Here is a 16,736-nt window from a genome sequence, read left to right as displayed (position 1 = left end):
GCGATTATGACAATTGTCACCTATCTATGATACATCATCACTGAATTTTTAATTTAATATGTTTAGAATATATATTTTTAGCTATTTACTTTAAAAAATTGAAAAAAGTTCAAAAATAACGATTATGACAATTGTCACCTATCTATGATACATCCTCACTGAATTTTTATTTTACATGTTTAGAATATATAATTTTAGCTATTTCCTTTAAAAAAATTTGAAAAAGTTCAAAAATAGCGATTATGACAATTGTCACCTATCTATGATACATCATCACTGAATTTTTAATTTAACATGTTTAGTATATATATTTTCAGATATTTCCTTTAAAAAAAATTAAAAAAGTTCAAAAATAGCGATTATGACAATTGTCACCTATCTATGATATATCTTCACTGAATTTTTAATTTAACATGTTTAGAATATATATTTTTAGATATTTCCTTTAAAAAAATTTGAAAAAGTTCAAAAATAGCGATTATGACAATTGTCACCTATATATGATACATCCTCACTGAATTTTTAATTTAACATGTTTAGAATAATTTTTTAGCTATTTCCTTTAAAAATATTTGAAAAAATTCAAAAATAGCGATTATGACAATTGTCACCTATCTATGATACATCATCACTGAATTTTTAATTTAACATGTTTAAAATGTATAATTTTAGCTATTTCCTTTAAAAAAATTTGAAAAAGTTCAAAAATAGCGATTATGACAATTGTCACCTATCTATGATACATCATCACTGAATTTTTAATTTAACATGTTTAGAATATATATTTTTAGATATTTCCTTTAAAAAAATTTGAAAAATTTCAAAAATAGCGATTATGACAATTGTCACCTATCTATGATACATCATCACTGAATTTTTAATTTAACATGTTTAAAATATATAATTTTAGCTATTTCCTTTAAAAAAATTTGAAAAGTTCAAAAATAGCGATTATGACAATTGTCACCTATCTATGATACATCATCACTGAATTTTTAATTTAACATGTTTAGAATATATATTTTTAGATATTTCCTTTAAAAAAATTTGAAAAAGTTCAAAAATAGCGATTATGACAATTGTCACCTATATATGATACATCCTCACTGAATTTTTAATTTAACATGTTTAGAATATATATTTTTAGCTATTTCCTTTAAAAAATTTTGAAAAAGTTCAAAAATAGCGATTATGACAATTGTCACCTATATATGATACATCCTCACTGAATTTTTAATTTAACATGTTTAGAATATATATTTTTAGCTATTTCCTTTAAAAAAATTGAAAAAAGTTCAAAAATAACGATTATGACAATTGTCTATGATACATCCTCACTGAATTTTTAATTCAACATGTTTAGAATATATATTTTTAGCTATTTCCTTTAAAAAAATTTGAAAAAGTTCAAAAATAGCGATATGACAATTGTCACCTATCTATGATACATCCTCACAAATTTTAAATTTAACATGTTTAGAATATATATTTTTAGCAATTTGCTTTAAAAAAACTCAAAAAAGTTCAAAAATGGCGATTATGACAATTGTCACTTATCTATGGTACATCTTCACTGAAATTTTGATTTAACATGTCTACAATATATATTTTCATCTATTTCATTTAAAAAAGTTCAAAAATAAGCATCATAACAAATGGCTCTTTTCTATGGTGCATCTTCACTTAAAAATTTTAAAAAATAACTATGATGAATAGTTAATCCAGAGCATTATAATTTAAAGAAGCTTTAAGTAACTTTCCCGCCTATAATATTAATATATACTAAATGTTATTTGACTTTTGGTCAAAAAAAATGATCTAGATATTGGGTTAAGGGTGAAAAAAAGCAACCCTAACTTTAAGTCGTCTTTAAAAAGAAAGATCCATATTTTGAGTCGGATTGAATAAAACGACCCGATGTTTGAGTCTGAGTCAGATAAACGACCCAAACTTTGAGTTGGAGTCGAAAAATACGACCCAAACTTCAAGTTTGAGTCGAAAAATACGACCCAAACTTCAAGTTTTAGTCGAAAAATACACCCAAACTTCAAGTTTTAGTCGAAAAATACGACCCAAACTTCAAGTTTGAGTCGAAAAATACGACCCAAATTTCAAGTTTGAGTCGAAAAATACAACCCAAATTTTGAGTCGGAGTCGTAAAAAACGACCCATATTTTGGGTCGAGGTCGTTTTTTTCGGCTTGGACTTGGGTCGGAGTCGAAAAAAAACGACCCATATTTTGGGTCGAAGTCATTTTTTTCGGCTTGAACTCGGGTCGAAGTCGTAAAAAACGACCAAAACTTTGAGTTAGAGTCGAAAAAAACGACCCAAAATTTGGGTGAGCTGCGTTCGAGCCGACTCGGCTAAGCCGATTAACAACTGGGGTAACCGAAAATAGCAAAAAGTCTTAACAATATTTTTCTTACTTCAGTAAAATTATTTGTTGACAGTTTTTGAATTTCAGGCCATTTACTAAAACTATCTATTATTACTAGATATATAATATATATCCATTAATTGGTCCGGCAAAATCTAAATGAATTATTCACCATGGTTTATTTGCGGAGGGCCATTTCCCTATGAATGTTTTACCGTCAGGGCTATTTGTTTGAGATAATTCACAATTCTTACCGTGTAATTCGATGTCTTCGTTAATATTCTGCCATTAAACGTTCTCTTGGGCCAATAATTTTGTTTTAATATAACCCTGATGCCTCATATGTAAACAAGACAAAATATTTACTTGTTATTTTTGGGGGAATTATGGTTCTTAATTTCCATAATGTACACCTCTATCGTGAGTTAATTTCGGTGCTGGAAAAACGGTTTTAGAATTTCTTCTATTATCGTCGGTCACCCAGTTGCAATACAACGTGAAACCTTTGATAATACCTGGTCATTTCTTGTGTGTGATTTTATATCTATCGCTGAAATAAATTGTGGAACATCCATACTATTAAATTAATATTTAACTCTTACCAAGCAGATGGTTTACCATCAATTGGGAAATGGGAAGCATATCTGCATTACTATTTGTCTTCGTCTATCGAAGTTGTAATTCATAATCATAATTTGCTAGTTGTAATGACCATCTTACTAATCTTGATTACATATCTGTTATTCTTTTATGTAGATTAAGTACGATATAAGTGGTTTATGATCAGTGATTATAGTAAAATGTTTACCAATTAAATATTGTTTAAATTTAATTAATCCAAATATGATTCATTCTTCATATATTTATCGCTGAAATGTTACGATCAGCCGATCTTTTATACCGAAGTGACAGGCACTTCTCCTAAAAGTTTATGCAACTGATAAAAATGGTCATACTCTTCAAGTAACCTAGTTTTATATTTAGCAAAGACTATTTTCAAGAGATCTTGTTTCTGAAAAATATCTTTATTCGATATGACATATTGTTCTAAAATTGTATGCAACTACATGCTTCACGACAATGTTAACTCATCGTTATCCAAATCTCAGCACAATTCTCTAACCGCTTCGGACCGCGTTCGACCATAAAACCCTAACATTTACAGTTGGAAAAATATTAAATTCGGAGACCGAGGTAAAGTGATTGACAGGATAACAATTTTATCACAACTTTAAATTTGATGTTAAGATTTATTTTTATAAATTTGCTAAAAAATTATAAAAATAACTGTTTAGTGTATTTTGCTTTTAGCAAAATATATTTATGCTCATGATTTAAAAATTTGTATAGATGTTCCAGCTATAAAATAAAATTTATCGGAAGTTTATGACTTAACTAGAAGTCCTGCAATAACGATTTAAATGTACCGTCTGATCAAAGCTGTAAAAAAAATAATTTTTGAATATTAAAGTCTGCAACATAAAAAGGTATTTTTGAGCAAAATAACATTAACAAAAAGTTTTTGTTAATAAATTTTTAAAAATAGTCATAAAGAGGAAAAATAATTGAAATATATGGTGTGTCTATGGACAAAATTAAAATATGCTATTTTTAATAATTTTTAAATTCCCTTAGCGTATTGATTAGTTTAGTGTTGTTAAATGGCTTGATTTGAGACGATTTTAAAAAATGTCTAACTCAATATTTTATCCGATTTTGGTCACAGATTGTACAAAGGTTTGTCTATTAGCAAAATCTCAAGGTTTGGTAATATTTTTCTGGCTAAAATATTGAGTTAGCCGTATTTAAAAATCGACTCAAATCGCGCCGTTTAACAACAATAATAAATAGATATCAAAATTGTTTGTTCAATAAAACAATAGTCGTGTTCTATTTTATTTTAACTATCCTACCTTGGTGTTTAGCCATTAGCATGGTTTGTCCCACTTTTTTTTTTATTTTGTAGGTGAAGAACTGGGTTACATATAAATCTATAATTTGTTCAGACTTGACTATTTTAAAAATTTTTATAGTAAAAAATGCAAAATACCAATCGTTATATCTCCTCTTTATATATTGTAAAAAGAATATAAATATATGTAATGTTTTAATTAATTTTTATAAAATAAATTGAGAGCATTTTTTATTTATAACCCGCCCACTCACGCTTACATTAAAAAAATATTCAGATCCATTCACGTCTGATGTTAATTTTTTTTAGCTCGACCCACATACCAAGGCATTTTTATCACTCTCGTCACGCCTGAAAAATTTACCATTTTAAAAATTATTGCAATTTTAATCACTAGTAATTAAGAATTCCCCAATTAAGTCATATTTTTAATCAAAATATATTTTATATGAAATAGAAATAATATAATAAAATTTTAAGTTGTGTTCGTCTTTTTTCTAATAAACAATTATTGGCCTTAGAAATAATCGTTCACGGAAAAACAAACTGGCTGGGGCTGACTAAATTTTACTGGTCAATTTTTTGAAAAAATATTCAAAATTGACATATTTTAATTAAAATAGAAATAAGCCTATTCTATAAAATAATTATTTTTTAAAAGAAATTTCAATATTTTATATAAATTATTTTGTTAAAATTCTTGAATTTAAAAAATAAAATTAGTTTTGGTTATAGTCTCTTAAAGTAATTTCTTTGGAAAATCTTGTTAAAAAATGTGTAAGGAAAAAGGCCAGATTTTTTAAAGATATTACTTTAAAATTTTCCCACAAATTTCTGGTCACGCCAGATCATAGTTCAAAATAAATTTATATTCATGGTGTGATCCAATGGGTAACAAGAATTTTCAAGGTCAGGGTCCATCTCTAACTCTGATACTAGGCATTTTAAAATTAATTCAATAACAAATATCAAACAAAAAATAAGTTTGTAGTTTAAAATAAATTACGCGTTCATTTTTTGGCTGATGTTATAGAACGTGTGGTCGGTAAATATTCCCATATTAAAAAGATATTTTATGCAATATATAATATACTATATAACACATATTTTTTTTCTAAGTATAAAGCCAACACTACCCCATATACGTATTTTTAATCAAGAAGATGAGAAATGGTAAAATTTAGAATTAATTATACTCATGGAGCAAAACTCTAGTCAGCATTAAGTTTTAGCCCATATCTAATATATACTATTCTCACTAGCACATGGACTGAAATTTCCCATAACCAAGTTTAATCTTTTTTTAGTAAAAGGTTATTTACCAAGTGCACGCTAGATAATCAGATTCTGCCTACAAAGTTGGCATAATTAAAATTATTCAAGATCATGTGGATTATTTTACAAAACACAAATTCAACGCAACTTTATTTAACGGTCACAGCTATATTTTGCATAATACATTTTCACATAAATTGCGATAGATAAAGCGAAATTCTCTGTTTTAGTGGGTTTAATTTGTCAACGTGTGATTGAAAACAATTATCTACACATTGATCAAAAGCTTTTTGAGCTTTATCGGAAGCGTCATGGTTACTGGATGCCTGCACCGATGATTTAAATAGGCTAGACATTTTATCTTTTACTTGATCTTGGCAATCATTTGCACATCTTTGTATTCGATTCTATTCGTGTAAAAAAAATTATAAAATTGATAGATAATTTAAAATTTTCAAATTTATATACCTTAATTATTTATAAAAAAGTAGTAAATATTATGAATATAATTATAACTCTAAAGGTGTTAGCGTTTATATTAAACATTTTGTCGCAAAAATTTAACTGCAGGTAAATGGTGAACGTATGAATGTTTATAAAATAAAAGATCAATCTTTGTATATTTATTTTAAATTATACAAATTGAGTGATAGGACGTCTAACGTTTTTTAAAGAACCCTAATAGAATTAAAATTATTTACCTATAAAATTTCCGGTGAGACAAATGCGAATTGAAATACTAGAAGATGCGATGGACTTATAAATTATATGTATCTAGATACCTTATTTAAAAATTTACAAGTTGATAGTTGAAGTGCATACACGTACTAATCTTAATGTTTAAACTAAAAATGAGAGCATAGAAGGAATAATCATATAAGATAGCCTTGATTATTATTTACTTTTTATATACTAAGTTTATTATTAATTAAAATAATTTCATTCAATTAATAAATATTATATACCTTTATTTATTATAGATTTTTTAGATAACTGTATCTTAAAAGATGTACTATTTTTAGGCAATTATTATTAGGGCAGTGATGATAATTTTATTGTTTTTGGCTATTTTATGATTAAATATATAATTATAAAATATTTTTCATTTTATATAATTCATAATAATATATTAATAAAAGGAACCAAAATTCAAGTTATTAATGCTCTAAAAAAAATTGAATTATTTTATAAGATAATGTAGCTAAAAGGTATTAATTTTGTTATAATATATTATCTGAAACAAAAAAGATCCAAGGTTGCGTCTTTGGTCGACTTATTACTTAATAGCCAGCTATATAATATCAAATAAATAGCCAAAAAAAATTAAAAATAGCAAAACACAAAAAAAAACAAGAATAAAATATGCAAAATAACAATGCCACCAAACACTTTAAACAAACCAAAATTGGTTGTCGTAGCTCAAAAGCTTTTTAGCGTATACTAATAAGCGATTAAGTATCCAAATTAAGTCGCCTCAGGACACCGCCTAAACATAACTATGAATCACATTCTCAGCCGATTAAATCGATTTTTTAAAAAATTAACTCAAGATTTTAGCCAAAACAAAATTTCCTAAGTTTGCAGATTTTAATCACAGATCCAGATGGAAAGGTTTGGATATCTCTGGCAAAATTTCGAGGCTTAGGTAATATTATTTTAGCCGTTTTAAAAAATTGGCTAAATAAACCGTTTAACAACATTATATTCAGTTATAAACATTGACCATATTTTAAATGAGATAATTAACTTTTGGAGAATAAAAAAAATATACTTTATAATTTGTTTTTCATGAATGTCGATCGACACAACCCTAATTATTACTTAAGGTCATTCCCTGAAAATATAATTCAACTCAAAATAATTATTTCTAAAGAATAGGAATTTTGAAAATTTTCTTATGCATTCAATTGATCTATCTGAATATAATTTCTATTCAAATACTCTATTGTTTTATAAAAAACTTAAGTACTTAGCAAAAAAATTTCAATAATGTTCTTTCAATTGAAAACATAATATACCTTAATTGATTGAATAAAATTTAACAGATAATTGTATCTTAGTTAAATGTATAATTTTAAGACAATAAGGACAGTGGCGTCACTAGCTTTTATAATCTGAGGGGTTTTGAAAATTATTTTTTTAAATAACCTTTTTTTAAAGATTTGTCGCCTCATGCAACGCATCTGTCACGCTAGCGCCAATAGTCGGCAGTGAGACAACTAGGAATTTATATAAACTTCTCAAACTTATGGGAATGAATGTAAGCGATATCATAAACCTTAACGCGCGGTTAGTGTTGTTAAACGGCTCGATTTCTAAAAACGGCCAACCCAATATTTTAGCAAAATATATTATGTAAGCCTCGAGATTTCGTTAATAAATGTCCAGACCGTTCTTCCATCAATGAGCAAAATCTCAAGACTTCGTAATATTTAAGTAAAATATTGGTTAGCGTTTTTAAAAATAAAGCCGTTTAACGAGGACTGCTCTCCTCTACTCTAAACCGCGCCCTTCACAATCCGCTTTCACCAGAAGAATAGCAACTAGAGGCTTCTGTCCGAAGTTTGATCATAAATTTATTATAATAACGGTTACTTTACCAACGGTTTTGTAAGATTACCAGCCAATTACTCTATTATCATCAACCAACCAACTAAAGAACGCCTGCGTCATAGAGGCAATGGACTCAGTTATGTGCCCTTCCCTCTTGATTTAAAAAGAGATAACACTCATAGTCTATTCGTAATCAATATAAATTGCGAGATTTTTTTTAAATTTAAAATAATCATAAATAGAGATGTAAAGGTAAGGAATTATTTCCCGGGAAATTTCACGAATTTTCCCATAATATAAATATAATATTTTGTTGCAAAAATTATGATTTATAATTTAATTTATTATATCATAACATAAATTTTAAAATAATTTTTTTTTCCTCGTGAATCTTTTAACTTTTTTTTTTATTATTGCAACCATTGAGTGCAACTCTTCAAATCTATAATTTTAAAAGTACAAAAACATAGGTAAGTTAAACATTATATTCTCATACATAATATTAATATGATATATTATAGAATTATTAATCATTAATGATATATTTAGATTTAACAGGCGCGTAAGTAGGAATTTGCTGTGGATAGTTCATTTGTTGCCGAGAATATTGTAATGTATTTTAATAGTAAACGAGTTTTTCTTATTCTTTTATTTTGTAATGTAAAAAATCAAAATCAGCCTTTATTATTCAAATTAATCTCAAAATATATATTAATAATAAAAATAAACATTTTACAAAAAATAACAAAAAACAACAATATCCCCAGTCGATTTGGTTTCGATCGTATCCTTTTGGGATATCGATCTTGACTTGTTTCTTCCTCCCTCTCCTTTGAATTCATTTCATCGTTATTTTTTATTGCATCCTCTTAGTTTACTATCTCTTCGGGTTTCTCTTCTACTTCAGTACTCTCTTCTAATTCGCATTCTTCAATTAATACATTTTCGGTTCTTTTCCTTAATTGGTCCGTATGACGTATAATAATATTACCCGCTATACTTCATAACGTTGTGATCCGAGTATGCCTTTAATAATGGCTTCTTCCCATTTTTTTTTCTTTATTATTGTAAAGGCGCGACCAAACTTTTTCATTTATCTGAAATTTTTGATTGTGGCATTCAAACTTCTCCTTTTTGTTTCCCCGTTCGAAATAGGTTTAAATTTTAGTAGTTTTTCAGCGGGACTTTGTTCAGTTTCTGTTCCTGGTGTATTTCTGTAATTGTAGAGACAAATAGCTAGGCTGGTTTCTAAATCTCTCTCGTTTCTTTTATTCATACTCTGTTTAAAAGTTCGAACTAAACGTTCGGCCATGCCGTTTGTCTGAGGATGGTAAGGACTTCCGTGCACTAATTGAATTCCGTTTTTTTCACAAAAATCATTGAAATCTTTGCTGCTGAATTGGGGTCCGTTATCAGAAACGATTATTTTGGGAAATCCGAATCTTGCAAAAATATTTCTTAATATTTTTATCGTGCTTTCGGTTGTAGTGCTAGTCATGGGAACTATTTCTGGCCAGCGACTGCTAGCATCTATCACTACCAACCAATAATGATTTTGAAATGGTCCAGCATAATTAATATGTACTCGGTGCCATGCTTTTGGTGGTTTTGGCTAATTTTGAATTGCTGTCTTTTGAGGCATATCGTGTTGTTCCTGGCATTCTCTACATTTTTCGACCCAGGTTTCTATATCTTGGTTTATATTAGGCCACCACGCGTATTGTCGTGCTCTCATCTTCATTTTTACCATTCCGATATGTCCTTGATGTATCATGTCCAACACGTTGTTTCGGTATTGTTGTGGTATTATCATTTTCGTTCTCCATAATAAACAACCTCTATCAGTTGTAATTTCCTCTCTCCTTTGGCTATACTCCTTTAAACATGGATCATAGTTTACTGGCCATCCATCTATTGTATATCTGTATACTTTAGAAAGTATATCATCTCGCATTGTTTCTCTTTCAATTTCGCTTGCATTTAAAGGTGTTTCTCCCACCTGTATTTGATCTAGCGCTTCTTCTTTTGATATTGGAGTTCCCTTTAGGGGTAATCTAGATAGCATGTCAGCATTTGCTATTTGTCTACTACTTTTGACTTCTATTTCATATTGATAACCGGCTAATAATAAAGCCCACCTTTGTATTCGGGCAGTTGATGTTGTGGGTATATCTTTTCTTGGATGAAATAAAACCATTAATGGCTTGTGATCTGTTTGTTATTAGTATTGTAAAATGAATTTTAACCTAATTTTGAAAATGTTGGTGGGTAAGTTAGTTTCATAAATAGAACTAAATTGGAATAAAGTAAATATTCCTGCCCCCCAAGACCTAGACCCGCCCACTTATATGGATAATTATTATTAGGGGTGTACCGATACCACTTTTTGGAAACCGATCCGATCCGATATTCCCGATATTAAATTGATATCGGCCGATTACCGAATATCATATCTAATTTTGTTCCGTAAAGATACCAATGGTTTTAATTTTTAATATACTTTTTATTAGTATAACATCTATAATTTAACTATAACATAACACATGTCATTTAAATATATTATAATGATCAGTTATAGTTTATATTCAATTTAATTGCAATTCTAAATATATATAAAATATTTTATTGATAAATCACTTATTTATATAATAAGTAATAACATTAATTTATTTACATAATTAGTAATAAACAAATATATTATGAAATTTGAAATAATAATTTAAATTAATATATCGAAGATTTCTTTCTAGAAATACCAAAATTTCCATATATCAGAGATCAGTCTGCGGTGATGGGGACTGTCAATATAACTTGCATCATTAAAAACAGATTCTGAAGAGATTATTGCACACTCTTATAAACAGAATGCGAAAAAAGATAACAATATGGCAGAATGTTTATTAAACAATTATTAATTTTAAAAAAATAAACATAAAAATGGATTTCGATTTTATTTATAAATTAAATGGTTTTTTAGATATAACTTTTTTTTTAAATTTTATAATATTTTATTTTTGTTAAAAGTGCCATTTTTTATCGGATCAGATCGGAAAATTTTATAATATTTGCCGATAACTGATATTTTAAAATGGAAGAAATATCGGCCCGATCCGATCCGATATAAAATCGGTACATCCCTAATTATTATACAATCAAAAGATATTGTAATTACCTTTTATTTGATACCCAAATCAATATTTTGTTATTTTTACCCCCCTCCCTAGACCAAGTCCTACCTATCATGACCAAGAATAAAGACTTTCCGTCAAAAGATATCAAAATTAGCTATTATTTAATACCCATATCGATATTTTGTTTTGATAAAAATATACTCGCCTAATAAGGGGGAGAAATTGACCTCCAGTTAAATTGATTTTTTGATTAGCTATCGATTGATACCCTATATTAGACATATCTTATTTCATAAGGCCAAAAAAACAACATTGAAAATTAATAAATAACAATAAAATTATAAAGAAATAAAATGAAACACGCGTAAAACGCTTTTTAAAATAAGATTCCTCTTTATCGCGGTTAAAACGTGATAATACTGTATTATCCCTTAGCTTAAAACCCTAATTTTTTTAGTTATTCCTTTAAACCCCATGATAGTTCTGATCCCTTTAAAAATTACGACTTTTATTTTATACATAATTTCAAAATAATATATTAATTAAAGGAACCATAATTAAATCTATTTATAATGTTTTTTAAAAAATAAAATTATTTAAGATCATGTATTTGGTATTATTTTGTTATATTATCTGTAGCTAAGCATATCTAGATCACAAGTGTTCTTAAATGATTCATATCCGCCAATTTTGAAAAGACTAACTCAAGATTTATACCAAAATGGTATTACCAAATTTGTAGATTTTGCTTGCAGATGGCAAAAATGTTTGAATATCTATAAATATTGAGGCTTAAGGGTCATTCCATGTCAAATCAATCACTTTACAACCCGACCATCTCAGATTTTGTTAAAATTTGGTATTTAAGTTAGTAAAGTATTGTAAGTGACGAATCCAAAATATTAGACTCTTAACTCTATTAGAACCGGAGATATAGGGCTTCAAAGTGGCTCAGCTTGGTCATTTTTTGAAAAAAATGAATTTTTAAAATTGGGATAACTTTTTACTAGATGCACTATGTATATCTATTATGGCTCATTTTATAGCCCTAAGTAAACTCTTGAACGCATGTTAAATAAAATTAATTTTTAGTTTGTATATTTTTCTTAAATTGCGGTTAAAAATTTGTGATTAATTTTTTAAAATGTTAGACTAAAAATTTTTTTCCAAATTTAAGATATTTTGTAAAGATTACCAAGAACTGTTTATATAAAAAATTTCAGAGTGGGCCCAAAAATATTAATTAGAAAAAATCTCATTTTTGAAAAATCCGCTAGATGGCGTCGGTAATTTAAAATATCAATTTTAACAATATAAGTCAAATTTTTTTTATTCCATAATAAAATATATATCGAATAGTTTTTTCTTGGGATATCCTTTCTCTCTTAGTCTCTTTTTTTTTATTGGTGAATGCCCCATTTGATCTAAAGTAGAATTTAAAGATTCTAAAAAAATTGTAGGGATTTGCGCATTATCGTTATTATTTGGATAATTATTTTCTATATGGGTGGAGTTTAGGAAATTATTTGAGGTTGTAGCTATGTTACTATCCTCTAAAATTGAAACATCTTTCTTCTTTTTATATAAAGATTTGCGATATTTAGGACAAATATAATCTCCTTTGTTAATTTTATAATACATTGTCATCCAAATACTGACTTTACGAAGTCCTTTTTTGGAATAATGATTTGGCAGATTTAATGGATTTGTACAAAACATTTTAATAAAATATTAATTAATTTTAAAAATTATAAATTTTAGGAAAAATAACTGATATAAATTATTGGAAAATTTTTTTCCAAAAATCGATAATTAAATTAAAATTATTTTAAGCTTACTATTAATTATTCGATAAATTTTAAAAATTATAAATTTTAGGAAAAATAACAGACGATAAATTATTGGAAAAATTTTTTCGAAAAATCGATAATTTAATTAAAATTATTTTAAGCTTACTATTATTAATTATTCGATATATATTTTATTATGGAATAAAAAAAATTTGACTTATATTGTTAAAATTAATATTTTAAATTACCGACGCCATCTAGCGGATTTTTCAAAAATGAGATTTTTTCTAATTAATATTTTTGGGCCCACCCTGAAATTTTTTATATAAACAGTTCTTGGTAATCTTTACAAAATATCTGAAATTTGGAAAAAAAATTTTAGTCTAACATTTTAAAAAATTAATCACAAATTTTTAACCGCAATTTAAGAAAAATATATAAACTAAAAATTAATTTTATTTAACATGCGTTCAAGAGTTTACTTAGGGCTATAAAATGAGCCATAATAGATATACATAGTGCATCTAGTATAAAAGTTATCCCAATTTTAAAAATTCATTTTTTTCAAAAAATGACCAAGCTGAGCCACTTTGAAGCCCTATATCTCCGGTTCTAATAGAGTTAAGAGTCTAATATTTTGGATTCGTCACTTACAATACTTTACTAACTTAAATACCAAATTTTAACAAAATCTGAGATGGTCGGGTTGTAAAGTGATTGATTTGACATGGAATGACCAAGTAATATTATTTTAGCTCCTAATTTAGTGGTTTATAAAAATCAACTAAATTAAGCCATTTAACAACACTACATTTAGTTATAAGCATTGTCCATATTTTAAATGAGACGCTTTTGGAGAATAAAAATACAGCTAATCAGACAAAAAAGTGCTTTACATTAGAAATAGTATTTTTTATGATATTTATTCAGAGATAGATAATATATAAATACCAGATCAATTTTATAATAATATCAGAAAATATTGGATCAAATTTGTGGATCAATAGCACTAGTTTTCCACTATGCCCCTTATTATTTTAAGAGCCAGGTCTATAATAACTTTTTATCAGGAAAAATGATATAAATTAGCCTAACTATCCACTTTAAAACTTCAGCCTGGTGCATAAAAGTATTTTGAATAATTTATATGGTCTAACCTAAAAATCATTTTTCCCCTTTGAGGTATACTAACCAATACTCTACAGGTCTGATAAATAGATTAAATAAGCATATTTTTTCAGATAATTATATTTATTTGCAAATATAATTAATATCTGCTTAGAGCTGGAATCCTTAGAACTGGCAAAAATATAGCAATGGGGATGGAAATTCTTTTAAAATGTTCAGAAACTGATAAAACCAATTTTAAAATTCCCAAGAATAGCATGAGCAAGATTTATCTAATTGTAGAGAAATTATATGCTTTTGAAATTGAGTAAATTTCTTAATTTAAATATACTCTTTACAATATAATTTTTAATAAGAATGCTATATAAACATTATATAAAAAATGATTAAATTATCCTTACATGTATTAATTATAGAAATTAAATTTTACTTGAAATGAAGAGAGCTCCTCTTGTAAATAATTTTGACATTTAATAATTGGTTCTGAGCATCTTCCTATACATTTTTGGAACTCTTCAATATTCATATCAGAATTTTTACAGCATTTTAATGAACAGTCGTAAACCTCAGCCTAAGGAATAGGTAATGATATTATTGGTTTATATTTTAATACATGAACTGGTCGAAGATATGATTTGTCAAGTTCATTAACTATATTTTCTATTTCATTTTGCAATGCGTTTTGAGATTTCATATTTTGCATGTAGTTCAAAAATCCCGAATAGAAGTGCGAAATTTGGAAAATGCGTATAAATAAGAAAAAATATAGCTTTTATTTCTTGCTAATACGCTATTTGGCGTAAGTCTATCATCTCCCTTTGAATAAAAAAATTATTAATAGAAATCGAATTTTTTGAAGAATTTTTCATGCCAAAATATATCAATTTCATCCATACATTAATTTAAAGCATCCAAATGTGGTTGATGCAGATTCTCCAAATGAACAATTAATATTTTTTTACCAACAGATTTTGTGGCAGATTAATATAAGGCCAATAGCTTAAATTTTGAGTTAATTATTGTTGCTAATATGTTACTTTCATCATACAGTGAAGGAAATCTATATTTGATAACTAATTTATTATTAAATAAGTGTTGATTCATATAAATCAGATATCAGCAAAACTCAGCTTTTCCAAATTTTACAGTAAGACCTGACCCATTATCTGTATGGTATATATTGGGTCATATCAAAAATATTTTAATAAATTTGCCATAATCATTACAATTTTCTAATAAATTTTGCAGATCTCTGATATCTATCAATATACAATAATTGCATAAAGATTTAATTTATCTATAGAATAGTTTAGAACTGGGGTTGATATCCCTGGTCCTTATTTTCCTCCCGTTGTAAAATCTTTAATTATATTGTTTCATAACCTTATTATTTAAATTTTACCTATTAAAATAAAAATATCTTTAAATTACTAATGCATATTTTTTAATGTTGTTAAACAGCTCGTTTTGAGCCGATTTTTAAAAACGGCCAACTCAACTTTTTATCCAGAAATATATTATGGCACAAAGGTTTGAGCATCTATTAGCGAAATCTCGAGGCGTGGGCAATATATTTCTGGATATAATACTGAGTTAGCTGTTTTTAAAAATCGGCTCCCAATTAACAACACTAATATATTTGGATAAGAAACATTCCTACATTGTGAATCCGATTTGTTCACAAACTTCTTCTACTTTTGAAAAATTTTTTCAGTCTTGTCCATTAATTTTATTGAATGGTAGGAGTTCTATCAGGTCTTGTAAGATATCTTCCCGATGTCTGCAATACAGTATCAGCCATTTTAGGGGACATATTTGATTTGTTAATTAAAGAAAATTAGCAAATGTTTATCTGATGTTCGCTTAAAATTGATATCATTTTCTGCCTTCTCCACATCAGTGGTTGCAATTAGGTTCAGATTATGACAACAACAACGTAAATTAATTGATAGGCTTGTAGTTGGATTACTATCTTCTTCATTTTCTCCAAAAATTCCGGAAAAATTATATATTTATTTTAAATAATTTTTTTTGTTAAATATAAATATTACTTAAAGGCCTTAACAACGTTGGAGCCATTTTCTGTCACAATCTTCACCACCTTATTATTAATTTTATGAGTCTTATGAATATCCATAATTTCCTTAGTCAAAACATACGTTTGCTTTCTAATTATGCACCCCGGTGCAAAAGCTACTGATCTTCTCTTAAGGGTTAATACCTAATGGGGCGTAACACCGATAAAAGCCCTAAAATAAAACATTATAAAATTAATATAAATATAATATACTTTCTATGACTACTTTAGCAATCAGCAATGGTGATCACATACAAGATTTGTGGTCATATCTGTAAAGGTAATAGATATTTTGTTGTTCAGAGTTGGATGACACAAAATTTATATAGTTGGAGACAGAGTTGTACAAAAGATCTTCTTTGAAAATTTTTGAGCGAGATCTAACTCAAAAATTTGAGCAAGATCTTTGAAGATCTTTTATTTTTTAAAAATTTTGTATAACGATCTTCAAAGATCTTCATGATATTTATTTTTTTACCTTTTTATTAAAAGC

General features: G+C 27.1%; 1 protein-coding gene across 1 annotated transcript; it reads right to left on the bottom strand.

Annotated features, from left to right (window-relative positions):
* Positions 1-5,712: 5,712 nt before the first annotated feature.
* Positions 5,713-15,017, bottom strand: LOC135931682 (protein FAM136A-like). Its single transcript, XM_065468949.1, has 3 exons — positions 14,780-15,017; positions 14,597-14,737; positions 5,713-5,971 (listed from the first exon to the last, which is right to left on the bottom strand). Exons 1-3 carry the CDS (start codon positions 14,867-14,869, stop codon positions 5,753-5,755), a joined length of 450 nt encoding a protein of 149 aa, XP_065325021.1. The 5' UTR covers positions 14,870-15,017; the 3' UTR covers positions 5,713-5,752.
* Between the last annotated feature and the right edge of the window lie 1,719 nt (positions 15,018-16,736).

This window comes from Gordionus sp. m RMFG-2023, chromosome 1, assembly GCF_954871325.1.
Source record: "Gordionus sp. m RMFG-2023 chromosome 1, tfGorSpeb1-WG-v2, whole genome shotgun sequence".
NCBI lineage: Eukaryota > Metazoa > Nematomorpha > Gordioida > Chordodea > Parachordodidae > Gordionus > Gordionus sp. m RMFG-2023.
The sequence above is the reverse complement of the archived record's forward strand: the minus strand, read 5'-3'. Positions and strand labels throughout refer to the sequence as shown.

Coding starts and splice junctions, on each gene's coding strand:
- LOC135931682 (XM_065468949.1), bottom strand. CDS start 14,869: ATGCAAAATATGAAATCTCAAAACGCATTGCAAAATGAAATAGAAAAT. Junction 14,738..14,779: donor CATATCTTCGACCAGTTCAT/GTATTAAAATAT, acceptor CCTATTCCTTAG/GCTGAGGTTTACGACTGTTC. Junction 5,972..14,596: donor AGGAGCTCTCTTCATTTCAA/GTAAAATTTAAT, acceptor TTACACGAATAG/AATCGAATACAAAGATGTGC.